The 26807-nt window shown below is 58.6% G+C and overlaps 3 protein-coding genes and 1 pseudogene across 3 annotated transcripts, besides 13 other annotated features; all 4 read left to right on the top strand.

Annotated features, from left to right (window-relative positions):
• Positions 1-2646: part of a sequence feature (areas not merged during assembly with more than two copies in the genome that could not be assigned to a particular haplotype) that runs on past the window's edge.
• Positions 1-2663: part of a mobile genetic element that runs on past the window's edge.
• Positions 2647-3097: a sequence feature (areas merged during assembly that could not be assigned to a particular haplotype. This can correspond to areas where the two haplotypes were merged or to regions with more than two copies in the genome that were merged during assembly.).
• Positions 3098-4559: a sequence feature (haploid, non-Esmeraldo-like haplotype).
• On the top strand, positions 4482-4943 carry Tc00.1047053509287.220 (hypothetical protein, conserved; the record flags this gene model as incomplete). The annotated part of the gene is made up of 1 exon (XM_814973.1): positions 4482-4943. The coding sequence occupies one exon, from the start codon at positions 4482-4484 to the stop codon at positions 4941-4943; it is 462 nt and encodes a 153-aa protein (XP_820066.1).
• Positions 4560-5456: a sequence feature (areas not merged during assembly with more than two copies in the genome that could not be assigned to a particular haplotype).
• Positions 5457-6523: a sequence feature (heterozygous, Esmeraldo-like haplotype).
• Positions 5781-7949, top strand: Tc00.1047053509287.230 (trans-sialidase, putative; the record flags this gene model as incomplete). The annotated part of the gene is made up of 1 exon (XM_814974.1): positions 5781-7949. The coding sequence occupies one exon, from the start codon at positions 5781-5783 to the stop codon at positions 7947-7949; it is 2169 nt and encodes a 722-aa protein (XP_820067.1).
• Positions 6524-7952: a sequence feature (areas not merged during assembly with more than two copies in the genome that could not be assigned to a particular haplotype).
• Positions 7953-8573: a sequence feature (areas merged during assembly that could not be assigned to a particular haplotype. This can correspond to areas where the two haplotypes were merged or to regions with more than two copies in the genome that were merged during assembly.).
• Positions 8051-8071: a sequence feature (AT_rich).
• Positions 8444-8473: a sequence feature (AT_rich).
• Positions 8574-26807: a sequence feature (areas not merged during assembly with more than two copies in the genome that could not be assigned to a particular haplotype).
• On the top strand, positions 11931-22322 carry Tc00.1047053509287.240 (dispersed gene family protein 1 (DGF-1), putative; the record flags this gene model as incomplete). The annotated part of the gene is made up of 1 exon (XM_814975.1): positions 11931-22322. One exon carries the CDS (start codon positions 11931-11933, stop codon positions 22320-22322), a length of 10392 nt encoding a protein of 3463 aa, XP_820068.1.
• Positions 16803-16852: a microsatellite.
• Positions 22583-22602: a microsatellite.
• On the top strand, positions 24342-26024 carry Tc00.1047053509287.250 (annotated as a pseudogene).

Here is a 26807-nt window from a genome sequence, read left to right on the forward strand (position 1 = left end):
CTCGCACAGAACGATGAATAACACTTCCCTCGCTGAAGGCGGCCTGCGAAGTTTCTGCGAAACGGGGAAATCATCTCCATCCGCAGACACGGGAAGAACGCATGCCGCACGGAGAGTTGCCGACCCATCTCGCTGCTTTCTGCCCTGCTAGGGGAGAGCGAAGGACTGGTCCACCGCCGCCTGTCAGCACTGCTGGCACACCACCAACGTCGGCCTGGATCCATGCCACGACGCACGGCCTCCGACGTGGTGACGCCTGTGAGTGACGAAGCGGCACGAGGGCTGAGCGAGCGCATTGCCGTGGATTGCGGGCGTGGCAGGGGCGGCGTCCTGCGCTGCGCCGTCGCCGTCGGCGCTTTCTCGTGGTCCCGATCGGCCTCTCGACTGCGTTCGACACCGTTGGCGATGGGCGAGTGCTGGCTGTGCTCTGCGGGCTCCCGCGCCTGGGCCGTCGCGCCCAACGCTGGTAGCGCAATCATCTGCGAGGCGGCTGTGTTTGGGTGAGTGCTCGCGAGCAATATTCCCGACAGCAGCTTCCCTCAGCCGTGGCAGCCCAATGCAAGGTCGTGCGGCCCCAGCTCCTCCACCGCCACGTGGATGGACTGATGCGCCGCCTGGATAGCATTCCCTTTGCGTCGGCGTTCATGCACGCTGACGACCGCACGCTTGTTTCCTTGGGTGTGGACATCCTTGCCTGTGGTGCAGCAATGCCAGCTGCCGTGTCCGTTGTGACCACGTGGACTGCCGAGCACAGCCTGAGGATCAGCGCGGACAGGAACGGTCCGCTCTGTTCTGCATCGCTTCACACCGACTGTCTGACGAGGACACGGCCGACCATCGTCTGGGCGGTGGTAACCCACGCGTCAAACCCCACCCACTGCTTCTGCTTCTGCTTGGCAATGCGATTGATCAACTTATTAATTTTGTTGTGCACGTCACCGCCGCTGCAGAGCAGACCGTGCCACGCCGCCTTCAGCTGCGGCTGGGCGCAGAGGCTGGGGCGTCCCAGTACAACATGCGATCCTTTCTGGTTTGATGCGTCCACAGTGCGTTGCACCACGGCGGCGAGGCAATCGCACCGTGTCCGACCCCAACCCACTTCTACAGCCTGGAAGTGCGGGACCGCGACAGCTGCACAGCATCGCTCGGTCCACGCGCATCAGCGAAGGATACTTCTGTCCACCTGGCCGCCAGTTCAGCACCGCTGCGGAGGATCGTTGGGTTCCGCGCACCCACACAGCACAAACGCCTCACATTTCTTTGGTATATTGAGGACGTGCGTGGCGCAATCTGATTGAAAAAACACCTTCGTCAATACTTGGGAAGGCAGCGACGACCATTCCGCTGCCGAGAGATGCCGTCCTCAAGGAACTGCGACGCGTCCGCAGCCACATGGGGATCTTCCCGCACCACATCCGCGCCCCTCATGCTGAGCACCGAATTTTCGTCTGCGACACTGTGAGCTGCAGCGGGGCGGGCGTCTTCCAGCCACGGCACGCCAAGGACGCCCCGGACGGTGTCAGACGATCGGCCCCTGAAGCGGCCTGCGCCTCCCTGGGCCGTATGACGCAGGCCGCTGGACGGACGGCTTGTCGTCTCTCGCTCAGCATGCGTCTGGATCCGCGCCGCCGCTTGACTCCCCGGACAGCGGAGCTCCCTGTGGGGCCTCACCGCACAGCCGCTGGTAGCCTTGCATGCTCTTGCCGAACGGAGTGTCCTGCCACCGAGCATGGCCACAGAAAATTCCCAGTTCCCCGCCTGGCAGCAGCATCCCAATCGCCCACACGAGTTCCTGTAGCCACAGACTCCCTCTCGGCGATGGAGTCACTCCGCCTTGGCCCGGTGGCGCTGCAGGACGACGTCAGCGAGGGGATTTGTACCGTGCCGCATTCACTGGTGGATTGAGGTCACACAGCTGGCTTCACATTTTCCCCATGGCACCACGGAGTCCCACGCAACGTGAAAGCGGACGCGGACACCATCATGGCACGATCCCTCCCGAAAACTGCGCCAATGCCTGGCACGTGGGCTTCCTCACTGCAGTCAGGCGGCTCTACTGGAAGGATGTGCAGGGGGCACGGGAAGGCGCGCACACCGCGTGACAGGCGCCTTTCGCTGTGGCGAGGACTCTATTCCTGGTGTTGACCCGGACATCGGTCCCCGAGTGACGGCACCGCGCACAGGCGCGATGCGACACCTGCCCACTCTTCGACAGGCCTGCACGCGCCCTGCGGATCACAAGTAACCCTTCATGTCGGTGGTGCCGCCCCTCCCTCACTGCGGTGAGCGGCCCGCCACTGCCTCCGCCAGAACCTCTTCCCGACGTGAGCACCGCAACTCCTTGTCGACCGGCGAGCGGCGGATTGAAGTCCTCCTGCCCAACCTGCGGCAGAGTGCACTTGTCCGTCCACAGTATGGAGGCACATGCCCGACGTGCTCAGCCTGGCGTTATAATAGTTTGCGAGGGCCTCCCATGCGGATGCCACAATGGCGCCACCGTCTTCTTAACAGGCGCATTGCGCGCAGGTCACCACCGAAGTTGCCAAGCATGCCAGCAGGCAAGACACGCAGGAAGCACAACCGCGGGAACTCAATATGGAACAGGCTTTTCCGCCACCGCTTCATCACAGACGCCACGGGCTGCTGGTCCCACGGCGGACCACGAGAGGGTCTGCCTCGTCCACTGCGGGAATGCCCGCGTCGCTGGGAATTGGGACTGCGACTGTTTGTGACTGCCCCAGCCCGCACAACGGCCCGTATGAGATGGAATACTTGCCTCTTTTCTGCAGACAGTCCCTTTGCTACTCACACTTTTTTTCCACAAGATGCAACGAAAAAATTAGTAAATTGCTTTTTTGATGAATACTGGCCGCACTTTCCGTGGACCAACAATCCACGTGGTGTGCGGGGATCTCTCATTTTTGAGTGTTACTTCGCCTTTGTATTTCTGTGGGCTCTGGATCCTCTTGCGTGTGTGTGTGCGTACCCTCCGTGAGGGGTGCCGACACGACGGACTGCTCTCGCCGTATGTGCATGCGTGGAGTCTTGTGTTCCGCTCCTGTTTGCTTTTCCCTCTTTCGTCTGTGTGTTGGTGTTGTGCACTGTGTTTTTTTTTTTGCGGCTTTTGCCTTTTGTTTTTACTTTCTCTGCTTTCTGTTATTGCCGTTTTATTTATGGTGCGCGGGGTGTTGTGCTTTGTTTGCCCTTGTACTGGTCCCATCTTCTCTGTGCTGTTTGCTGCTGTTGCTTCGGGGCTTCTGCCAGTTGTTACTGTGCGGTGGCTGTATTTGCCGTAGCTGCCGTCTTTCTCTTTGCTCTCTCACGCTCTTGCAGCTCGAATTTACACTGTTGAACAACAATACTTCCGATGATGTGCCGTGTGTTTTGTCTTCTGTTGACGCCTGCACTGCTTTGCTGCTGCTCTTGTGTGTGCGAGACGCAGAAGCAGCATCAGGTGGACTCGGTGTTAAATGCGGTGCGTGCGGATGTTGGCAACCCGTGGGAATCCATCGTGGTATAACTGCTCAGATGCAGCTGCTGGCTTGGAAATTATAGTTTGCGACAGGGTACTCGAAATCTTTACGTCTGATGAGGTTCAGAAGCCTACCGAAGGAGGTATGATGGATGAAGGTGTTGTCTTCACGATCAACGTTCCTGCGGACCCTTTGCTCACGGTGGAGGAATGGTGGGAGGATGTCGTGGAGAAGGAGGCGGTCACAGGTGAAGTTGTTTTGGCCACAACTCCCGGAGCAGGACGAGGGGGAACGGCAGGAGCACAGACAGGGGAAGTAATCGGGAGTCTGCCGAAGATGGAGAAGTGGAAGAGGCTGCTGTGCAGAGTGCACCAACTCTCAGTTCAGAGAAAAGAGCTTTGCCATCGTCAGCGACAATCATGCGGCATAACGTGCTGAGGCGTGTGCGGCAGGAGGCCATTGCCCGAGGTGGCGATGAGCGAGGATCAACGTGAGGGTGTAGCTGCTGGTGGGAAGCACGCAGCACCCCAACTGCCCGCACCGCGAGCACCAACAACACCGCCACCAGAAACAGCAGAGGCAGCAGCGGGAAAATTACCAAAAAAATCACAAAATCTGCGGGGTGAATCAGCAGCAGAACTGTCAAAACCTGCGGCACCAGCAAAGGAAGCAGGACAAGTGACCCATAATGCACCGAGAGCACAGGAGTCACTGCCACCGAAGGCGCCCGGCCAACCTCAAAACAAGAAACGAAGATCCGACATTTTAGCACAAGAAGAAGCACTAGCGGGTTGGAGTCCGTGTACAGCGCAACAACCGGACGTCCTCGCGAGCCGCCTCCATACTCAGTAGCTTCAGTTCGCGGTGTTTCTGTCAATCAAGAGCAAGCAAATCTATTATCTCATTCTACAGGTGGCATTGCGTCTAATCCGGGTGCGGCAAATAACCTCACTCTATACAACACTTTTGGCAATCGTCAGCCATCTTACGTCACAATACTGCACGCGGATGGCTGTCACGAAGCCATCTTGGGCGGCGCGCGGGAAACAGGACTGGAAGCCACGAGTGATGCGGCTACGTCGGGCGACAGTGACGGCAGCACCGCGGTCTCCCACACCACCTTCCCTCTTTTGCTTCTTCTTCTTGTTGTGTGTGCGGCTGCTGCTGCGGTGTCCGCGTGAGAGTGAGTGTGAGAGAGCCGTGCACCGCCCGCACACACACTCTTCCTTCTCTCTGTGTGTGTGTGTGTCCCTTGCATGGACTCTCGCCCTCACCTCACCCCACGAGGCACACACAATAATGTGCCCATTGTATATATGCATGCACACCCATGCAGGCCCGTTGGTGCTCTCTTTTGCACGACACGCACCGCTGCCGTCCTGCCTGGCTGCATGGGCGGAGCACCGTAACTGTTTTTATTTTGTTTGCATTGAGTGGGCGATCTCTCTCTCTCTCCCTGTGTGTGTGTGATGATATGAGTAATTTACGTGTGTGCTATCTGCCTCTTTCTGCCTTTGCTTTCTCTGGACTCTTTTGTGTCGCACAGCTGCTCCGTAATTATAGGCGCTGACAAACACAAATGCGCAGACACGGACGCCATGCCACACACGCTGCGGAGCGGCGTGAGCGCTGAGAACGCACGCACAATATTCTGGCTGCGGTGGCTTTTGCGAGGAGGGAAGGAGCGTGCGATTTATTTTCTTGAAATGTTGGCGGCGTGCGGGCCGGTAGGTGGTGTGGTGTTGAGGGTGCCTGGGATGAGTGCGGATTGATTCCCGCCCTGCAGCCTCGCGTGCCGACGTGTCTTTTCCGCTGTGGATTTGTTGTTGGGGATATTCCGGCTGTGCGGGTGCGCTGGCGGATACAACAGTGAAAGGGCCGGCGGCAGCGCGTGGGTGGTGCGAAGGGCGGCTGTGTCCTTTTGCGTCCTGCCGGTTGTTTTGTGTGGATGTTGCGCGGTGTGTTCTGACGCTTGGCAAAATCACCCGCCGTGGCTCCTGCTGGTGGTGGCAGTCGCTGTGTGTTCCCGGTGCACTGTTCTTCCTTCTCCTTTTCCGTGTGTCTGTGTGCGTGAGTTGTTGTTGTTGGGAGTGGCTGCGGCTGGGATCATGGTGCCGCTCACAGTGGACGGGTGGCTGTGCTCACTGTCTTGTCTCTTTGCTTGGCATGCTTCCTTCTCTCTCTACTTTTTGAACACAGACACACGTTAGGAAAGAAGGAAAGCAAGCGCTAATCGCTACTGTGAAATTCGAAGGCTCTGAAAGGACCAACAGCACACACACCGCCCACACTCACACACATATTTATATGCTCTCACGTGTTGCTGCAGTGAAGGCACCCCGCACACACAGCCGTCGCCGCGTGACCGGATCCAGCGGAAGGAGGAGGGAAGGAGGAGAGAGTGAGCCGCAGAGGCCCAACATGTCCCGGCGTGTGTTTACTTTTGCGCTGCTCCTCCCTCTTGTCGTGATGATGTGCTGCGGCAGTAGTGGAGGTGCGGCCGCTGTGGGGAGTGTGTCAGAGGATGAGCATCTTTCTAAGTGGGTCGATATTTTTGTCCCAAATAAGACGCAGGTGTTGGCAGGAGAAGATGATTCTAAAAGTGGAGTTGGGGTTTCGTTTGTCTCACCCTCTCTTGTCAGTGCTGGTGGTGTAATGGCTGTGCTTGCGGAGGGTATCATTTCATATAATCCCTCCGGTGCCACAGAAACTTTTGTTTATCATTCCGATATTGTTGCGGGGTACGTCAACGCTGCGGAGTCGTGGCCGTCTCTTGTCGCCGAGATCAATGACGGTACATGGAGGGCACACACCGTGTTAAGTACAGTGAATGAGGAGAGACATGTGGGTATTGCGCGCTTTCCCACAACCATTGCAAAGGGCAATAAGCTGTTTCTTCTTGTGGGAAGCTACATTATGATGCAAGACACTAAGGATGATTTTTGGAAGCTTGGTGGCACGGATATTCAACTGGTTCAGGGTGAGGCCACAAAGTCTACGGAGGGCAAGCAGAGTAAATCGATCAAATGGGGCGAGCCCAAATCGTTGCTGGGACAGATTGCTCCACAGGCTCAAGGTGACTCGAAAGTGCTTTGGGCCGGCGGTGGTGGCTCCGGTGTTCTGATGGAGGATGGCACTTTTGTGTTTCCTCTGCAAAAGCGGAAAGAAAATGGTGAATTTCTTTCCATGATCATTTATTCGACAGACGATGGAAGTAGCTGGACACTCTCAAGGGGTATGCTTCCTGCGGGCTGCCGTGGCTCCTGCATCACCGAGTGGGAGAGAGGACAAATTCTCATGATTACGGATTGTGATGATGGCCAGAGGGTGTTCGAGTCGCGTAACATGGGGACAACGTGGACGGAGGCTGTCAGAACACTCTTGGGCGTGTGGGTCAAGTCAGAATCAGAATTCTTTTGGGACAAAAGTTTGCGTGCGGGAGCCCTCATCACCGCGACCATTGAGGGAAGGAAGGTTATGCTGTACACTCAGAAAAGGTACCCCACGCAGGAGCAAAAGGACAAGGCGCTCTATCTTTGGGTCACGGACAACAACCGCACGTTTTATGTCGGACCGTTTTCTGTGGACAGTGCTGAGAACAAGACGTTTGCCAACGCCCTGTTGTACTCGGATGCTGAGCTTTATCTTTCACAGCAGAGGGGCATTAAAACAGGCACAGCCGTTTCACTTTCCCGCCTGGCGGAGGAGATGAATACAGTCAGGTCCGTCCTCAGCGGTTGGGCACAGCTGGACGCCTCCTTCTCCGAGTCATTCACGCCCACGGCTGGTCTGGTTGGATTTTTGTCCAACGCAGCCAGTGGTGACACGTGGATCGACGAGTACCGCTGCGTGAATGCAACGGTGACGAAGGCAGCGAAGGTCCACAATGGGTTCAAGTTCACGGGGCCTGGGTCCAGGGCAATATGGCCCGTGAACAGCCGGGAGGATAATAATCAGTACGGCTTTGTGGATCACAACTTCGCTATTGTGGCGACGGTGACCATCCACAAGGCTCCGAAGAAGAGCACTCCTCTGCTGGGTGCGAGTCTGGGGGAAGGTCATCCCACGAAGATGATTGGGCTGTCGTACGGCGCTGGAAGTAAGTGGGAGACGGTGTTTGACGGCAAAACAACAGCACAGGACAGCACGTGGGAGCCGGGGAAAGAATACCGGGTGGCGCTGATGCTTCAGGGCGGCAACAATGGCTCCGTTTACGTGGATGGCAAGCTCGTGGGGAGCTCGGAGACGATACCAACACTTGAGACGACGGTGCTTGAAATCTCACACTTTTACATTGGGGGCGACGAGGGAGACAGCGACAGTGATCTGACGGTGAAGAACGTCTTTCTGTACAACCGCCCACTGAGTGCCGATGAACTAAAAATGGTGACGAAGAGAGAGGACTCCGTGCGTGGAGACGTGTCTCGGGTGCTCCTGCTGCTGCTGGGGCTGTGGGGCATTGCGGCCCTTTACTGAGAGATCACAATGAGAAGTTGCTGCCTCCAGCGGGAACAATATGCGCCTTTCCACGCCCCCTCTGAAATAATAATTGTCTTTTTTGTGTGGATGCACCGCTCATTTTATATATTTTTATTTTTGTTTTGAAAACCCCCTTTTTTTCCATGTAAGTCTTTACGAAGGGTGTGCTTTCCCTCCGGGGACTGCACCGTGGTTTTTTTTTTTTTTTTTTGTGTGTGTGTTGAAATTTTTTGAGGACGGCGGGATGTCTTTAATGTTTCCGTCGGCCGAAGACACGTGCACTCGGTATTGAGCGCCACGACGATGGCGCAGCGAAAAAAAAAAGGTGAGGTGAAATGTACAACAACGCATGGAGTGCCCCAATGAAATGTAACTGTTGTGTGGACACCAAGGGGGTCTGAACGGACGAAGCAAATATATATTTCTGCAGGAAGAAAATATAAGCAGTTTTCCTTTTTTTTTTTTTATGGACGTGAAAACTTCGTTAGGGCAATTTTTTTTTGTTTTAATTTTTATTTTTTGTTTCTTCAAGCGTATTGTGGGTTGCCGCTGGTTGGCTGCCGTGCCATCTCGAGCTTCATTGGACTTCCCTCTTCTTTCGTCCTGCACCTCTGCTGCGCGTTTGTGTGCCTCTTTACGTGCGCGGATCTCTTTTTTTTTTTTTTTTGCGCGTCTGCAGGCACACGCACGCACACAAATAACCGCACGGCGTACATGTTGCGGTGCAGTTGGATGTTCCGCCTACACTCGGTGCTGGCTGCTGCGTGTGTTTTTTGCTTCACTCAGTGGAAATGAAGAGAAGGAAGGGGGAGGCGGTGAGAGTGCGCCGTGGCTCTCATTCCCTGTGGGAATGCTGCACGGCGTGTGGCGGTATTGTTTTGAGGCGCCGCACCATCACGCACGAGGACGTGGCACGGAGTCGAAGATCTTTTTTTTTGCGTGTCTGCTGCTGTGGGTGTGGGCGCGGCTGCGTCGGACCTGTCGGCGCGATGGCCGCAGCGTGTGGCTGTCACTTTGTTCACTCGGGAAATATTCCGCGACGCTTTCACTTGTGCGTTTTTTCGGGGACAATGTGCTGGTGGCTGTGCGATTGCCGGGTGGAGGGAGAGGAGTGGAAGGAGGTGCGTGAGCGCCGCGGTCAGGAGTCGCGTTGGGTGTCTCGCCGCGGAGGGCACTGCCCACCAAACCCAGCACCGCTCCTGCCGGGCACCCTCTATCACACTGCAGCATCGTAGTCGACGCCAGCAGCACGCAGCGAGGCAGCGGATGCCGCCACCACCACGAGTGCGACCGGAAGGGGACACTTTTGCTGTTGCGTTCGGAGGGGGCACTCCGTGTGGCACAGCGGCGTGCCCACAGCTTCTCGCGGAGCCCGCACACGACACCGGGCACTGGCCGCGGAGTGTTTGCGTCACATAGGACACTTTGTTGGAGTGCCTCCTTTCAGATGGAAGGACGCCTGATTTTCCCTTTGTTTTTACTCAGGCGGATGGCTGCGCGATGACACCCCAACGAGGCAGTTGTTTTCACCATGGAGGGGTAATGTCTGCAGGGTTACGCATTGGGAATGTGAATGACGGATGCAATGGGAAAAGGAGCGTCATGGTTTTTTTGTGCTGTGTGAATTGCGGAAATTTTCTATATGTATTCCTTGTGTGGGAGCTTTTCATGATGCATTGCTGCTGTGGCGTGTATGTTTTGTGATACCTGCGTGTGGCCGTCGCTGCACCGAATTCTCTTCCCACTTTTTCGTGTTAGGGGCTATGCCTACATGTATTTCTGCTGATTGTTTGCGGTAAGGGCGGTGCCACACGGGTGCGGGGACCGTGGCGAGCGGAATGCATGGGCTAACCCTCCGCGCCCACCACGGTGTTGTTGGTTTTGTTGTTAGCTTTTCCCGACACCGTGTTGGGTGAATGGCAGCCACTCGCCGTCGTTGCGGTGGTCCTCGTGCATGTGGTGTGCATCGCACGCTGTGCCGTCACACTGTGTGAATGACTCCATTGTTTTGGCTGCCCGTCGGGACTGTGCCTGTCGTTCCCATCTCTCTCATTTTCCTTTTTTGGTTGGTGGTCAGTGTTCGGCTTTAACTCGAGCCAACTGCGGGGACAAGGGGAACCAATGCGTGGAAAGCGCAAGAGAGTGCACGGTGATCATGAGGAGGGCCCTGCGTCCACTGTGCCGCGGGGAGATGGTCGGAGGGGAGCGAGGCCGGAGACCCACAGCGACACAGATCAACCCGCCAAGACTCGCAGAAGGGCGAATGAGGTGCGGCGATTAATGTGGGCTATTTACAGTCGGGTGGAAGGATACATGCTGCAGGGATTGTAAGAGTCTGTGTACAATGCGAGGTGGCATCATGTTGCTGGGGTTCCTGGCGGCGAGTGGACGGGAATGGAAGTGAGGGAAAGGAGAAACACCGCAGTCATGGACGTACAGGGCAGTTTGCATGACTCTCGAAAAGAATGACGCTGCGCAGCAATCCGGTGCATGGCCGCGTCCCAGACTGATGGTGCTCGCCTCGGACAAGGGAAGGGCCGTACTCGTGGAAATGGAAGGAGAACAAATCCACTCGTGACTGCTATGTGGACTGTGAGGTGGAGCGAGTGTGGCGGATTGTCAAGGGCGATCTGACCGAATGGTTCAGCAATTTTGATTTGATTCTCAATCCTTCACCTTTGCCGCGTGTGTTGATTGGGATGCCCGGGATCGGGAAGTCGATGGCTGCCGGCTCGTACCTCCTCTACCAGCTGCCGCACTGCGATGTCGAGAAGCTCCAATGGTTGCGTGCTTTATTTGTAATTGAGCATTCCCGTTTGACAAAGCCACCCAAACTGTGCGCGAATACGTGGGTACTACAACATCTGAGAGAGTCTTTTTTTTTTTTTTTGGCAGCTGTGAGACTCCGCGACTGCATTTCTGCCATGCGTGTGGCATCTTTTGCCGTTGCTCCCTCGTTGTTTTGGTGAGGGAGTGGGCAAGCGACTGCGTCGGTGTAGTTGCGCTCCAGTGGGAGAGGGAAGGCACCGACCGCCGCTGACGGTGACGGTCTTTGCTGCAGGCGATGTGACGGGATGAAGTAACCGGTGTCACAGTCAACCGAGGTGGATGAGGGCCGCACTGCGTCTCTGTCCCCTCTCTTCGTCTTCTCAGTCCACTGCAGTCACACCCGCCGCGCGGCATCTGCACGACTACCATCCGGATGTCTGTGAGCCACTCGGAATGTACAATCGGTGTGGACCCTTTTCCCCGTGAACAAGTGCTGCCGCCGTGCTTCCTTGTTCCCTTCTTTGTGCAATGCCGTGTGCTCATGGTGCCGCTGCTTGCTGCACAATGCCGACTCGCGTGGACTAGAAACCACGCTTTGATTGCTGGGGACCGGCGAGCTTTTCACTCCGTTTCCGCACCACCAACACCAACGCCTTTTGGACGCGCTTGATGACTGGCGGTCGTATCGCTGTCACGTGGTCTGTCTCGGCTCTTGTGTTTTTTTCACGGCATCGGGATTGCCATGTGATGGAGCCATTCGGTAACAGGAGCGGTGCCAGTGGTCATGTTTCTTTTTTCCGGGATTCCGCCACTCTGCATGGTGGCTGTGTGGAGCTGCGTGGGCGGTGGGAGAGCGATGATTTCACTGGTGTGATGGCGTCTGTGCTTTTTTGTGTCGGTGGTTGTGCTTTGGTGGTGACTGACCGCGGCCGGATGCCTCTGCGTGCCAGTGTTTATTGCTGTTGTTGCTGACTCTTTCCTTTTCTGACTGTGCAGTTAGAGATACTTTGGTTTGAACAGCACAACTATCGTTTCAAGTGTTAGGAATTAATTGCAGCATTAGGACTCGTAGCAGTGGGATATCGACCTATCGGAATTGTGTCGCTGGATACGCCATCTGTATAAGGGATTTGCTAGACAAAAGGTGCGGTCGACGGTGCGAGAGCGACACACCACGACAGCCCTGTTGGTACCTGGTTGGTTCATTGGATGTGGTCTGTGGTAGGTGCGTGTCCGCGCAGCCGTCACCGTGTGCGGTGCAGGGCCATTGCGGCTATGCGTGTGGCGCTGCTCTTTTTGTTGGTGCTGTCTGCTGCTGCGGCGTTTATGCCCGCGGTGCATGCGGTGGTGTTGCGACTGCGGGGCGGCACGGTGGACAGAGCCATCACGGTTGGCCGCGCCGTGGACACGGTGCTGATGGACGGCGTGTACATCACGAACGGCGTGGCTGTTGTGTTCGACGTGCCGGCGATGCTTCCCGGCGCGCTGCGCATCGAACTGAGGAACTGCGTGTGCGACGGCGGTGCGCAGATCTACGTGCGGGGCGACAGCGGCGAGCCGGCGAGTGACCGGAGCCTGGAGGTGAGCGTGAGCGGGCTGTCCGGCGGCTACTGCTCGCTTGTGTTTGTGCACAACCTGCCGGCACACACGAACGTGACGGTCCGCGACTCGACGATTGTGATGCCGGGGCCGATGCGCTACTCCCAGCTGAGCGGGCTGGCGGACGCGGTGGCGTCGCCGCTTGTGCTGCACGCGACGTCGCTGTTGCAGACGCAGCTGCGTGTGAGCAACACTGTGCTGAGGTCGTTGCAGGCGGGCGGGTCGGCGGTGTACGTTGGCGGCGGCGTGGATCTGCTGTCGAGCGCGGTGGTTCTTGACGGCGTGTCGCTGGAGGCTTCGGGCGGTCCGACCGCGTCCGCGATGCGTGTGGCGTCCTCGTCGCGTCTCAGTCTGCGGAGCCACTCGGTGTTCTCCGTGACGAACGTGTCGGTTGTGAGCAGCGGCGGCGGCATTGTGCTTGGCGAGCGCCTCGCGGTGTTTGATTCGGTGCTGCGCTTCGTGCGCGTCGAGGGGTCTGTCGCGTCGTCGCTGGTGCGCTGCGGCGGTGGGACGGTCGGTTCCGGCGGGTGGCTGGAGCTGCACGACGTGTGGGCGGTGGGCGAGGCGTCGTCGGTGGCGTCGCTGTCGGGGGTGACGCTGGGTGGTGGCGCCGTGTCGATTGCGCGCTGCGTTGCCACCGGCGCGACGCTTGTCTCCGGGCTGACGATCACGAGCGGCGTCGTGTCGGTGCAGTGCAACCGTGCCGGCGGCCGGGTGCTGCAGAGCAGCGGCGACTACCGCATGGCCGGCCTGCCCTCCGTGAGCGTGGTGCCGTGCGACGGCTGTGCGGCTGCGCTGACGTGCTTTGATGCGCTGACGGCGTCTTTCTCTGACTGCGTGTGCGGCTGCCGTGCCGGCGGTGTGGGCGACGCGTGCTTGCCGTTCGACGTGCCGCCTGCGAGGGCCGGTGGCGGTGGTGGCGGTGCGCAGGATTGCGTGAGTGGCGTGACGCTGACGGAGTCCGTGACGGTTGGCGGTGGGCGTGCGACGGCGTGCTTCGACTCGGTGGTGTTCAGCGGACCGATCACTGTGGCGGTGGACCTGCGCTCGATGGACGCGTTCGCTGACTCGCTGAACGTGACGCTGCGCCACTGCGTGCTTGCGGGTGGCGCGCAGCTGCGGATTGGTGGCCTCAGCGAGAGCACGGCGCGCCTGATGCCCCACGCCCTCGTCAACATGACGAATGTGACGTCGCTGGAGGGCACGATTGTGCTGCATGGCGCGATGCCGCTGCACTCGAGTGTGCTGCTGGCGAACTCGACGCTGCGCGCGACGGTTGGCGGGTCGCAGTACGTGCCGACGACCCCTGGCCACGCAGGATCCCGGTACGGCCCCGCGCTTGTCCTGGACGGCGTCCGGCTGCTGTCGACGCGGTTTGTCATGACGCGGTCGACGCTGTTTTGTGGCGGGGACTTGTGCGCTGCGATCCTTGTGGAGCGCGGCCTTGACGTGAACCTGTCCAGCGTCTTCTACATGGACAACTGCGCTGTCAGGTCGCGTGAGCACGTGATGTACGCTCTTGCGTCGGACCTGCGTGTCAGCGGCGGCTCCGTGTTCTCCATACAGAACAGCTCGTGGATTGCGTCGAGCATTGAAATCTACGAAGGTGCGTGTGTGTTCAGGGATGTTGTTTTGGATGGTGGCAGCGTGCTGCAGGTTGTGTCCAGTAATTTCCGTCTTGGCTTCGCCATGCTCATTGCAGAAACGCTGACCGTGACTGGCGGCAGCTGGCTGGTGCACCGCGACAACGAGTTCCGCGCCGCCTACGTTTTGTACGTGATAAAGGAGAACGGCGTGGCGTTTTGCGATCGGAGTGTGTGGTCGATACTTTACAACAAACTCACGTACGGCTTGTACTCGTCCTTTACGCATATGACAAGCAACTGGTCACCACCATCCGACTCGCGCCCGATCATCTACGGCGTGTGCAACGAGGCAAGGGGCTCTCCTGTGACGGATTACGGAGACGACCTCAATATTTGGGTGCCCGTGACGGTGCTGGACTGTGGTGCGTGCACTGTGGACGCCGTGTGCTTTGCGGCGAGGACGAGCAGCATCCGCGGCTGTGAGTGTGAGTGCGCTGCTGGCGGCCACGGTGACACGTGTGTGCCAGCTGCTGTTCCGGACGGCCTTGGGCCGCTTCCGCTCCCCGATGCGAAGGACACGGAGGTCCGCTGCGTGCACGGTGGCAGCATCAGCTCCGTGGACTATCCTGATCCCGGTGTGCGTGGTCTGTGCTTCGTCAACGTGACCTTCACCGCCGCGATCGTGCTGGACCTGTGGAGCTTCAACGCACCACAACAGACACTCAACATCACGCTGCTGCAGTGCGTCCTTATGGGCCTGTCGATTGGGGGGAGTGGTGCACGCGTGCACGTGAACGTGACATCCTCGATGCTGGATTCTGGTGCATTGGAGTTTGAGGGTGATTTTGGTGCTAGCTCCCAGATACTGGTGGCGGGCAGTACGCTTGTGGCGAAGTCGGACCACGCCATTTTATTTATGGAGTTCACTTTTGGTGCGAATATGACGCTGCTCCTAATTGACAACTACATCGAGGCTAATAGGTACGCCATCTATTTCTTCATTAGTGTCGTTGTGTTTGATGGCGGCGGGATCATCGTGAAGGGAAATACGCTAAGCACAACGGAGGAGGACGACGGTGTGGAATCATCTGTTTGCGTCAATGCTGTTGGTTTGAAGAATGGCGGCTACATTGACGTGGAGAACAACATGATGAGGTCAGTCAATGGTGTTAATCTTCTTGGGGATACCACCGTGGGCTCAGCGGGACTGCTGAGAGTGGCGGACTGCACGTTCGTTGGCGGGACGGAATTTTTCGATCCCGCGCTGGTGTATGTTTCTGGCTCAGTGACTCTCGAGGGTGGTGCGCAGTGGCGTGTGGAGGGCAACAGCGTGAGTGCGGCCTCAGTATTGAGTATTCCGTATTCCTGGCAAAATATTCAGCTGTTGGGCAGCGACACCACCGTGGTGCTTGCACACAACCGTCAGGTGGACGATAGTTTTCCCGTTGCTGATCTTTCTCTGCCACAGACGATTGTTGAGTTATCCGCGCGGTTTTTGGTTGGGTGCAACCTGCAGGACGATGAGGAGGTGTCGTACGACGATGTGCTTCCGGAGGGCATGGATGTGTTGTTGTTCGGGTGTGGCACGTGCAACGACGACGCGGCGTGCTACATGCCCGGGACGGAGTCGGTGGACCGCGGCTCGTGCTCGTGCAGCTGCAAGGACGGATGGCATGGCGCGTCGTGCCTTCCCTTCGAGGTGCCCGACACGGTTGTGCCTCCCGTGGCGGAGAGAGCCGTTGACGGCGACACGAGCTGCGTGGTGAACCAGACGCTGACGAGCCTCACGCTGAACATGTGGAAGACGCACCACTGCTACGTGGGTGTGACATTCAGCGGCGTGGGTGCTGTGCTGACATTTTCTTTCAACAGTATGCCGCTGCATCTCCCCATCAACATCACGCTTACTGGGTGCACATTCCTTGACGGGGCTGTGCTGCAGTTTGTTGGAGATGTTGAGGTGGCCGAGTCAGCCGGCGTCCTGATCCGCGTGAGCCGGACGGTGATGCGGTCCTCTGTTGTTGCATTTGCACTTGCCCTCCCGCAGCACTGCGACATTGCCGTCACGGAGGTTGACGCGGTACAGTCCTCCGCGGTAGAATTACCGGGCACTGTGAGCAGAACGCTGAGCGTATTGTTCTTGAAGAACGTCGTGTTGACTGCTTCCTCGCTTTTGGTCAGCAACGTAAATGCGCGTGCATCGAAGCGTGATGCGTTTGGTTTGTACTCGATCGGGACGCTGACGCTGGTGGGTGGCAGCTCGCTGTACGCGCGGTACTGCAGCTTCGATGGGTACACACACCTGTTTTACTTGGATATCCTCAGTGTCAGCGATCGCTCTGTTTTTGCTTTGCTCAACAACACAGTGTTCTTCGGGACAAGCCTTCTTTATCAGTACCGTGGCTTCAGCGTGTCGGATCACAGCGTGTTGCGCGTGGTGGGGAACAGTGGCTCTGTGTCCTGCGCCATCTATTCACTAAACTCGTGGACCGTCCAGCGGTCAAGCTGGCTGGATTGGCGCGACAACGACGTGGGAGTGGGTGCGATGCTCCACGACAGTGAGTCCGTTTTTGTGGGCATTGACGGCAGCAGTGTGGTGACGCTGACAGGCTGCAAGATGGGCTCGACGGGGTTGTCGAGGCCCTTGCTATCGCAGTCTGACGCCGGCTACCAGTTCGTTGCTGGATGCCTGACGGTTGCGGGACGGGAGGTGACGACGGCAGCTGAACTGGAGCTCCACTGCATCACCAACGTGACGACGGTTGCGGTGTGCGCTGAGTGCACGAAGGATGGCGACTGCTTTGCTCCGCTGACGACGGCGGTTATTGACTGCAGGTGCCAGTGCGCTGCTGGAGGGCACGGCGATGTGTGCGTCCCGGTGCCTGTGCCTGCTGGCCCGCCGCCACTGCCGCCGCCGCCAGTACCGCCCACACCGCCACCACCGCCAGTTGGTGAGTGCATCAGCGACATGGTGTACCCCGAGGTTGCGCATGCTGTGGGCGACGGGCTGTCGTGGCTGTGCTACCGCAACGTGACGTTCAGCGGGGGCGGCATGAGCCTGACGGTGCTGGTTGGAGCGATGACGGGCGACGTGGCGAATGTCACGTTCGATGGCTGCACGTGGAGGGACGGCGCCGTGCTGTTGCTGTTGGGCAACGCGCACGCCGCTGTGGGGTCGCTGAACATTGTCGTCACCGGCAACACGTTCCGTGACGCGCTGCTCAGCCCGGAGGGTGTGTTTCCACCGCGCACGAACATCACGATCAGCGGGAACCGCTTCACTGTTACGAGGCTGATCCCTCGGTCGGGTTTGGGCCTTAGGAAGCCGTCGTGTGTTGCGATGAATGAGCTGGCGATCAGCAATGACTCCGCGGTGGTGCTGAGCGGCAATGTGTTTCAGAGCGTGACGGCATCGTCGAGCGCCATTCACGTCGTTGAATCTTCTCTGAGGGTGTCGTGGCACTCCGTGTTTGCGGTGGTGGGCAACACTTTTCATATGGCTGGCGGTGACGGTACGCTGATACATCTTGAAGGGTCCAGCGAGTCCTCATCGCTGAGTGTACTGAACAACTCTGCCGTGGTGATCCGAGGCAATCTTGTGTCGAGGCCGGTGAAGCACTTCATTTTATTTTTCTGGGCTTCACGTGTGGAGTCTCTGTCGGCGGTTGTGTTTCAGGGCAACGACATGCAGGGAAGCTTGGTTGTGTTTTATTCAGCTTTTTCTTCCCACATTTACTACAACTCTTGGCTGCAGTTGAGCGGCAACCTCTGCCGTGAATCCCCATCGGAAGCCTTTGCTGTTTTTAACCCCACGGTGAATCTCCGCGACTCCACGTTGACTGTGTCCGGCAACCAATTCATGTCCAACAATGGAGTGGCCAAAGCGCTGTGGATATTCTCAGAGTCAGCCGATCCCACAAACGGAGCGATTGTGGCTGCGTGCAACAGTGTGAACGGCGGTGAGGGGGCGAACTACGCCATCCCGTCCGTGTACAATGCCACCATTCTGACCTGCATCGACCCATGCACCCTCGCGACGTCGTGCTTCCCCGCTTACACGACGACGGTCTCGAGTGATGGCTGCGCCTGCAGGTGCGCTGAGGGCGGCCATGGCGATGCGTGCCTGCCCGTCGCTGTCCCCGAGCCACCGAGCACCGACGGCGCCGACCTGTGCGTGCGGGACGTGCGTGTGGGTGTGGAGGTGAACGCCGGTTTCGGGACGTCGGTGGTGTGCTACGTTGGTGTGACCTTCGCGGTGGACGTCGTGGTGGACATGGACTTGATGACAGGGACCGTGCGCAACGTGACGCTGGCGAACTGCACGCTTGTGGGCGGAGCGAGCCTGTACGTTTTGGGGTGGCGGTCCGACCCGCCTGCTGGCCTGTGTGCTGAAGTGTTGATCAGCGGGCTTGAGTCGCGCTCCGGCGGCGGCGTGGTGGTGGCGAACCGATTTCCGCCGGGCTCGCGCGTCACTGTGGTGGACTCGGTGCTGATTGCAGAGAATCGTGTTGCGTACCGCGGCGCCTACGACCTTGGCGACGCCTCCGCGTGCCTCGTGGTGCACAACGTGAATCTGACTGGGAGCGTGCTGACCATTGCGCGCACGCAAGTGAAGGCGGTGTTCCGCGACGCTGTTGGCGTGTTGGTGGTTGGCGGCGTGGCGCTTTCGTCGCGCGGTGCGCTGTACGTGGACGGGCTGTTGGTGCAGACGGCGCTGGGGCTGTGCGTGTCGGTGGAGGGCGGTGTTGCGGCGAGTGGCGGCTCCGTGGTGGCGTTTGTTGACAGCGTCTTCCTGCTGTGCAAGCACGCGGTGTCTGTGCGTGGGGCTGTGAGCGTGTCGGGCTCCGCTGTGGCATTTTTGCGGAGCGACTTTTCGTTGACGGAGGACTACGCGGTGGCGTTTTATTCGACGGTGAGCCTGGCTGGCGGGTCGATGCTGCTGGCGAAGGGCAACGTGCACGACGGCGTCTCGAGGGAGATGCTCCACGCCGCTGGCGCCGTGACCGCTGCTGGGAGCACGCTGAGCTTTGTGCGCAACCGAGCGCTGCTGCCGCGGATGCTGTCGCTGAGCCTGTCGCTTGCGGCTGGGGCGCATTTGAGGGTGGCGTGCGACGACGCTGGTGGGCGTGTCCTGTTGACGGCGGAGGAGTACGCAGCGGCTGGCTTTGGCGACGCTGGGAGCATCGACGTTGCTGGGTGCGACGCCTGCGACAGGAACACGCACTGCTACGCGCCCGGGACGGCGTCGGCCAGCATGAAGGACGGTGTGTGCGTGTGCGCGTGCGGCAGTGGCGGGTACGGCGAGGCGTGCATGCCTGTGGGCGCTCCCGCACTGCCGCCCGCTGTGGGCACCGCGTCTAGAGTTTTTGTCCGCGAGGGCGTGACGGTGCAGTCGGTGTTCGTTGTGCCTGCCGGTGCGAGCGAGGTGACGCTGCGCCACGTTGTGCTGGACGGCGTGAGTCCGGTGCTCTACGTGCCGTGGATGGCGCGGGACGGCGTGCGGATCGTTGTGCAGAACGTGTCGCTGCTGAACGGCGCAGTGCTGTACGTGATGGGCGGTGGAGTGTTGCGCGGTGCGGGGACGGCGGGGAGCGACGAGAGCGGGCCGGTGGAGCTATCGGTGTGCGATGTGGAGGCGCTGAACGGTGCGATTGTGCTGACCGGCACGTTCCCTGCGGGGTCTGTGCTGACGGTGGCGGACTCCCTGCTGGTTGCCGCGAGGCCGACGCCGCTTGTGTATCTTCCCGGCTCGCAGTCCTCGCCGTACGCACCGGTGCTGGTGCTGTCGGGCCTGCGGCTCGTGCGGTCCGTGCTGGTTGTGTCTGGCGTGGGCCTTGTGACCGTGATGACTGGTGGGCGGACGGTGGTGGTGGACGGCGCCGTGCTGGAGCTTGTTGTTGGCGGTGTTGCGCTGGACGCGGCTGTGCTCGGTGGCGAATATGCGTTGTACGCGAGTGCGCGCGTGGTTGCGTCGGGGGGCGCTGTGCTGCGCGTGTCGGGGAGCCAGGTGTACGCCGCGCATGGGTTGGTGTTTGGCAGCGGAGTGGTGGCCAACGCGTCCGCCGTCGTAGTGAATGACAACGCCGGTGCGCTGACGGATGGCGCGCTGCTGGAGCTGCGGGGGTCGGCGTCGTTTTTGTCCGGGTCGTGGCTGTCGGTGCGCGGCAACAGCATCAGCGGCAGGCTTCTGTCGCTGCCGTCGTACCCGCGCAGTGCGGATCTTGTGCAGAGCACGCTGACGCTCTATGGGAACGCTGGCAGTGGGCCCGTCGTGATGGACGGCACCGTTGTGCTTGTGGGTGCCGGCCGAAGGTTCGTCGTGGGGTGCCTGACGCTCAACGGGCAGGCGCTGCAGCCGATGGAGTACAGGTCCGCCGGCATCATCGGGGAATTCCGCCCCGTGGCGTGCAGCGTGTGCGATGCCGACGTGCGCTGCTTTGCTGCTGCGACGATGTCGATGTCGGGGTCGTGCGGCTGCCGCTGTGCTGAGGGCGGGTACGGGCGCGACTGCCTGCCGGTGCACCTGCCTCACGTGGACGGGTGCAACCGCACGCCCGCTATGCCGCTGCTGAGCCGCACGGAGACGCTGACGGAGACGTGCAGCCTGACGCCAACGTGGACGGCGACTCCGAAGCCGAATCTGAGCAGGACGCAGTACGGGCCGACGGAGACCCTGCAGGTGACGGAGACGGTGGCGCCGCCGCCCACGCGGACCCCGACGGCATCGGTGAGCAGCACGCTGTGGTGGAGCGACGTGGCGTGCCCGACGCTCGCCGTGACGACGACGGCGGCTGGAGGAGGCCTGACGCAGAACGACATCCGCGGCGGTGGGAGCGCCGTCCCGACGCTGCTGATGGTGGCGCTGCCGCCGCCGTTTCGATGGGCACGCGACCCGCAGCTCGGCACGCACCTGAGCTTCTTTCCGGTGTCGACGGCGCAGCCGCGCGGGTTTGGTGGTCCGTGGGGAGCGATGCTGCGCAACGCGACGTGGGTGCGCAACGCGACGAATCCGTCCACCGTCCTGGAGCTGGCTGTGCCCGTGCACCGCGGTTACTTCATTGCTGCCGACGAGACGATAGTCATTCGCTGCGACGCTGTGGCGGTGTTCGGCGGCTGCAAGGGTGTGCTGCTTGGGTCCTTCACGATCAGGTCTGACATGCTGCCCGCCGCAGCCAGCGTCCTCTCGGCGATCACCGGCGTTGTTGCGGGTGCGGCGGCTGTTGCCGTGGTGGTGACCGGCGGGCTGGGCTCCATCCTGGAGATGCAGGCGCTCGGCGTGTTCGCGAGGATGTCATGCACCTCGGCGCAGGAGCGTGCGAGCACCGTTGCGCTGCCGTACTTCCTGTCGGTGTTCGCTGCCCTTGACCCGCTGTGGATGGTGGTGGGCAACGCGCTGCTGGCCGCTGTGTTCGGTTGCGTGCACTGCGGTGTGACGGCGGCCTTCCAGCGGTGGCGCGGCGTGGACGCGGCGAGTGCGTGGGCGGCGATGCGCTTCCCGAGCCTGACGTACGTTGTGGCGCACGCGATGCACCTCGGCATATTCTTTGGCTCCGTGCTTACACTGGCGATGCCCGACGCTCGCGTGCAGCACCGCGTGATTGGTGTTGTTGGCGTGCTGTACGGTGCGGCGTTTCCTGCTGGCGTGTGCTACTTCATTGCCCGCCACGTGGGCGCGAGCTTTACGAGGTACTGGCAGTTTTCGAGGAAGCCGCTGCACGAGCGTCTGCTGTACCCCGTCGGGTATTGGCACCCCACGGCGCAGCAGCGGATGTACGGCGGCATGCTGACGAACATGAGGGGCAGCCGCGTGTACTGGTGCGTGTTCCAGCTGTTGGTGCTGTGTGTGGTGTGCCTGATTGCTGCTGTGCACCCGCCCGTGGGAGGCTGCCACGTCCAGTACTTCTGCATGGCGGCTGTGCTGGTTGCGGGTGCGGGCGCGGTTGCCTTCACGAACATGATGCGCTCGGCCTTCCTGACGGTGATGCACACTGCGGGCTTTGCACTCCTTGCACTGCTGTGCCTGGTCAGCGCGGCCAACCACCTTGCGCCGAGCGACGGCGGTGCGAGGGCGTACGCGGCTATCGTGCTGCTGCTGACCACTGTGCTGCTTGCGGTTGCTGTGTACAGTGTCGTTGTGTGGTACGCGGAGGACCGCCACTGGCAGGAGCTGCGCGAGCCGCGGCGTGGAGGGCTGGAGGCGCTGCTGCGCGATGACGAGGAGAGCGGCGACGAGACGCAGAAGCCCCACGAAATGACGTCATCGTCGTACGCCTCAGGCACCACCGTTGCGTCGTCGTACCGACCACCCGCACCGCCGCGGCCCGTGGCCGGTGACATTCGCTCAGACGCCCTGAGTCTTTTTGACCGTGCATCCAGTGCGAGCTGCAGCATTAATTATGTCACTCTGGACAGGTGAGGATGGTTCGCTGGACGAAAGAGTTATCGCAGTTTCTCATTTTTGAGGTGGAAAGGCTCCGACCCCAACAGTACCGTTACGCGGCGAGACGACACAAAGCCCTCGCAGATGCGGCATGAAGTGGATGCGTCTGGCAGGGATCTTTTCTCTTTCCATTATTCATAGGTTGATTGGGTGATTGTTTTGTTGCTTTTGTTTTATCGATTATCGACGACAACGGATTATCGAACTATCACGCTAGCCCGGGGCGGATGCGTAACGTGTGTGTGTGTGTGTGTGTTTTGCGCCCGCCGCTGCAGCACCGAGTATGGGGGCTGGTGCTCTCTCTCTTTCATATCTGCTCTCAGTAGTGGGGACGTGCTCGACGATGGTGCTGGTGTGCGGGCCATAGGATGCATTCAGGAAGGCGTTAGGGAAAACAATCGATGAAGCCCTTCTGTGACGCGTCGCCTCCTGGAGGTTGTGAGTGTGCGTTGCTGGCTGACATGAGGGAGGGCGTGGGTGCCACGGCTGTGCGGCTGCGCAGTCACCGATCGTACTCTGCTCGACAGCGTCATTGATTGTTGGTTTGTTTCTATTTTTGTCTGGGTGCTTGCAGTGACTCTCTCTCCTGTTCCACGATGACTGTGTGGGAGGACATGCCTGTCACTTCTTACACTTCTGATGTTGTGTAGAAAGAACAGCGAGAGAAGGAACGAGGAATTATGCGGAATGATGTATTTCTTTTTGTATTTACATACTGGTGTGTTCTCTTGGATTACTCTGGTGGCTTCCTCCACTTTTTCACTTTTTTTGAAGTTGCTCCACACGTGTCTCATTTTTTGCTTTAGGACGGCCACACACGGGTAGCTTGAGTCGTGGATAGTTTTCTTTTGTGTTCCATTTTGTGTTATACGCTTACGCGGGCACGTGCGGCAAGCATCCACTCTCCACAGCATGGCGCCCGGTACTTTGGAGTCATCCCGGATGTAACGCCGGCACCACCTCCGTGGCACGCATGGGAGGTAAGATTTAACGCGGGATAGCAAAAGATATTGTGCTGCACATGTGTCTGTTGCATTTGTTCTGTCGAGGAGGTCTTCAATTTAGAGGAAGAGGGATGGACACTGCACGATTCTGCGGCTTGGGGGAGTTATTGCCCCCTTTTTAGATATATTTTTGGTATGATCCCTGGCCCCACTCGTGTCTGCTCCGATTGCTTCCCCTGAGTGGAGCTGCGCCATGGCCATTATTATTATTATTTTTTTGGTTGCTTGCAGGAGGAAAAACACATTGCGAGTGAGGAAACCACACTTCATGCATGCGGCGTCCAGAGACGTACGTATTTGAGGTGGAGTGCGCATATGTGGATGTCACGTGAGAAGGAACGGGGGTTGACTGCCCAACCGTCACTCCTTTTCTGGAGAGTGTGCTCCTATTTTTTTTTTCTGTCGCCCTTTTGTGTCAGGGCACGGCGGGATTGGACAGCACCGTCCCACGAAGGGCCCTGCACACATACACACTCTGATGCCACCGTCGCCCCCGAATTTGGGAGTAAAACCCAAATTCCTGCTGCGTTTTGCATTGGCGCAATTATTTTCATTTATTATTGGCTGACGCCATTCTGTCCGGCGTGCCACTTTGATTGGACTGTGTGGGATCGCTCGCCAACGCTATCGAACAAAACAGGCTAAAGCATTCGCGTATTTAACCGCCGTCTTGCGCGCACGTATCTTTTTCACTTGTTCTGTTGGTGTGCACTCAAACAGCGAGGAGTCCGGAACTATGCGTGCGTGGAGTTTGTCCTGTCATGTGAACTGCGGGCAGCACCGAGGGGCTGTCACTTTGATTCGGTAGAGTTGTTGTGTCTCCTTGCGGGGCTGGCGGGGAAATTCCATGCAGCCTGCTACTGGTGCTGTGTGCTTAAATGCCACTCCATGCGAATGATTTGGTTTAGCGAGTGAGGGGGATGATTCGGTTTGTGTGCGCTCTGATTGTGTTTGCTGCTTTGTGCGGGCACGCAAGAATTGAGAGGTGAGAAGATGGAGCGGGGCGGTGCATGGCCGCGTCCCAGACTGATGGTGCTCGCCTCGGACAAGGGAAGGGCCGTACTCGTGGAAATGGAAGGAGAACAAATCCACTCGTGACTGCTACGTGAACTGTGAGGTGGAGCGAGTGTGGCGGATCGTCGAGCGCGATCTCACCGAGTGGTTCAGCACTGACGGTGAGCCCTACTTTACGCCTGGGCGGCGTGTGTTGATTGGGACGCCCGGGATCGGGAAGTCGATGGCTGCCGGCTCGTACCTCCTCTACCAGCTGCCGCACTGCGATGTCGAGAAGCTCCCAATGGTTGCGTACGTTATTGGGAGTCAATCATTCCTGTTTGACAAGAACACCAAAACGGTATCAACATACAGGGGTGACCCCGGGATTGATGTTGTAAACATTTTTTCTTTGCGTGGGGTGAAGGGGTATTGTATCTACGATGCGACATTGGCATTTTTTCTACCGGCCGCTGGTTTGCCTTGCAGGGGATGGGGCATGATTGTGGTGACACCACCAGACAAAAACGAATATGAGCGGTGGACAAAAAAAATGGACGCTACTGCAATCGTAACGAATTGTCCCGAAGAAAACGATGTGAGGGCAATGTGCATTTGGATGAAACGCAATCGACCCCTGCAGGAGCAAGCGGAGTACTGGAGGGAGGTGAGGGGTCGCATGAATAACGTGGGACCAATTCTCCGCTTCATCTTTGGCAAACAGGCATATGATGACCGCATTAAAGCGTGTCAGCAGGCCGTGGGTGGGTCGACCGCCTCTGAATTAGAGCATAATTTGGGTATTGGCTGCTGTTACTCGTCCAACGACAGCGACTTGTCTCGAAAGCTTGTGAGGGTTGTCCGAGTACGACGAGGAAACAACATTGAGTCGCCTCTGAATTTACTGATATCTCCCCACCTCGAACGTGAAACTTTGTCCAGGTTGGAGAATGAAATGAAGCAGTCCGATTTTATTTTTTTCGTTCTGAGGTTCTGGGATTATGCCCCACCATATCTTATTGAAAAGTGTGCCGCATCCGCATTTTTGAATGAGGATTTCCTGCGTGCGATAAGACTTAAAATCAAGGAACTGTGGCCACCGGGACGACGTGAGCCACGCAGCTGTGCGCTGAAAGAGCACTCAGACACGAGCTTCACCAGAAAAGAGGTTTTATCGCCACAGGAACGTCTCTCCAATCCGGTTGCTATGGACCACTGGGTGCTGTATGAGCCGAAAGTCCAAAACTTTCCGCTGGTGGACGCCTTTTTCTTTGTGGACTCTAATCCGAAGACGCTGGTTGGGCTGCGGATGACTACGACGAGAGGGCACCACATCACCGCCAGCACCGTGAGGCAGTTCACTGAGTGCCTGGCGGCGTATTTTAATGGTTGGGAGGAGTTATCCCGAGACATGTCGTGGGAGATTATTTATGTGCAGCACGCAGACAGAACGCCGATGAATGGCTGGCAGAGATGTGATGTCGTCAATTCAGATAGTGTGAGCGACGATGAAAGCCGAGAGATTGCGGGGTTCCGGGAGGAAGAGGTGCGCCAGTACCAAGTGTCAATATCATCTGGGGCTTTGGAGGAGACGCAGCTCTCCGAAGTGAGGAATAGCCACGGAAATGGGAAAAGGAATTGGGGAGGGAAGGGGGCGGTTCTGATTTCCGGTAAAAAATAATGTGGGATATATATATTTTTGGATGCTTGTGTGTGCATGCATACGGTGCGGGTGCACCAGCACCATGCGGCAGCACCGCACACGAAGGCCAGGAACGTCCAACGCTATCGAACATAACAGTGAGAGAAGAAATTAGGGGTGGAGTGGGGTTGTTTGTTTTCTGGTGGAAAAAGTTGGGTGATTTTCATATAGTATGTTAATTGTGTGTGCGCATACAAGGCATAATTGGAGAATTGCCCCGGAATGAGGGAATCATTGTGGCTGGCGGTGTCACGGCGTTACTGCATTGTCCATTTTCTTCTATTGTGTTCTAAGGCCCATCACTAACAGAAGCGTCTTAAAGGGATGGACGAATAAGTTGTATTGAGGAAGTGGTGCACTCCGTGACCGCATGGACTGAGGCGGCGCGTCATGGGTGGGTGAGGAATCGCTTCTGCGTGTGTGGCTCTGTGGTGATAGCTCGCTCCTTTTGCGCTGTGTGTTGGCTGCGGGGCTGCGGCCGTATCCCGTTGGCCGTGGGATTGAACTGGAGGCGATGGTGGCGTTGGGTCTCTTCTCCTCTTCCATGGTGGGTGGCTGCTGGCGGTGTGTGCGTTTGTTGTGTGGAGGGCCGAATCCTCTCACCCGCGGACTGACGGCACTGCGATGGTGTTAGTGTGAGAGGGCTGGTGTGGAGTCGCCGGCCAGGGCGAGGGCCGTGGCGATGCTTTTCCCGAGACTGGTGTTTGTTCCTTTTGTGTGTTTGTGCTGCTTCTTGCCTTTCCCTTGTAATCTTCTCCTCCC

This window comes from Trypanosoma cruzi, genomic scaffold (assembly GCF_000209065.1).
Source record: "Trypanosoma cruzi strain CL Brener 1047053512465 genomic scaffold, whole genome shotgun sequence".
Taxonomy (NCBI): domain Eukaryota; phylum Euglenozoa; class Kinetoplastea; order Trypanosomatida; family Trypanosomatidae; genus Trypanosoma; species Trypanosoma cruzi.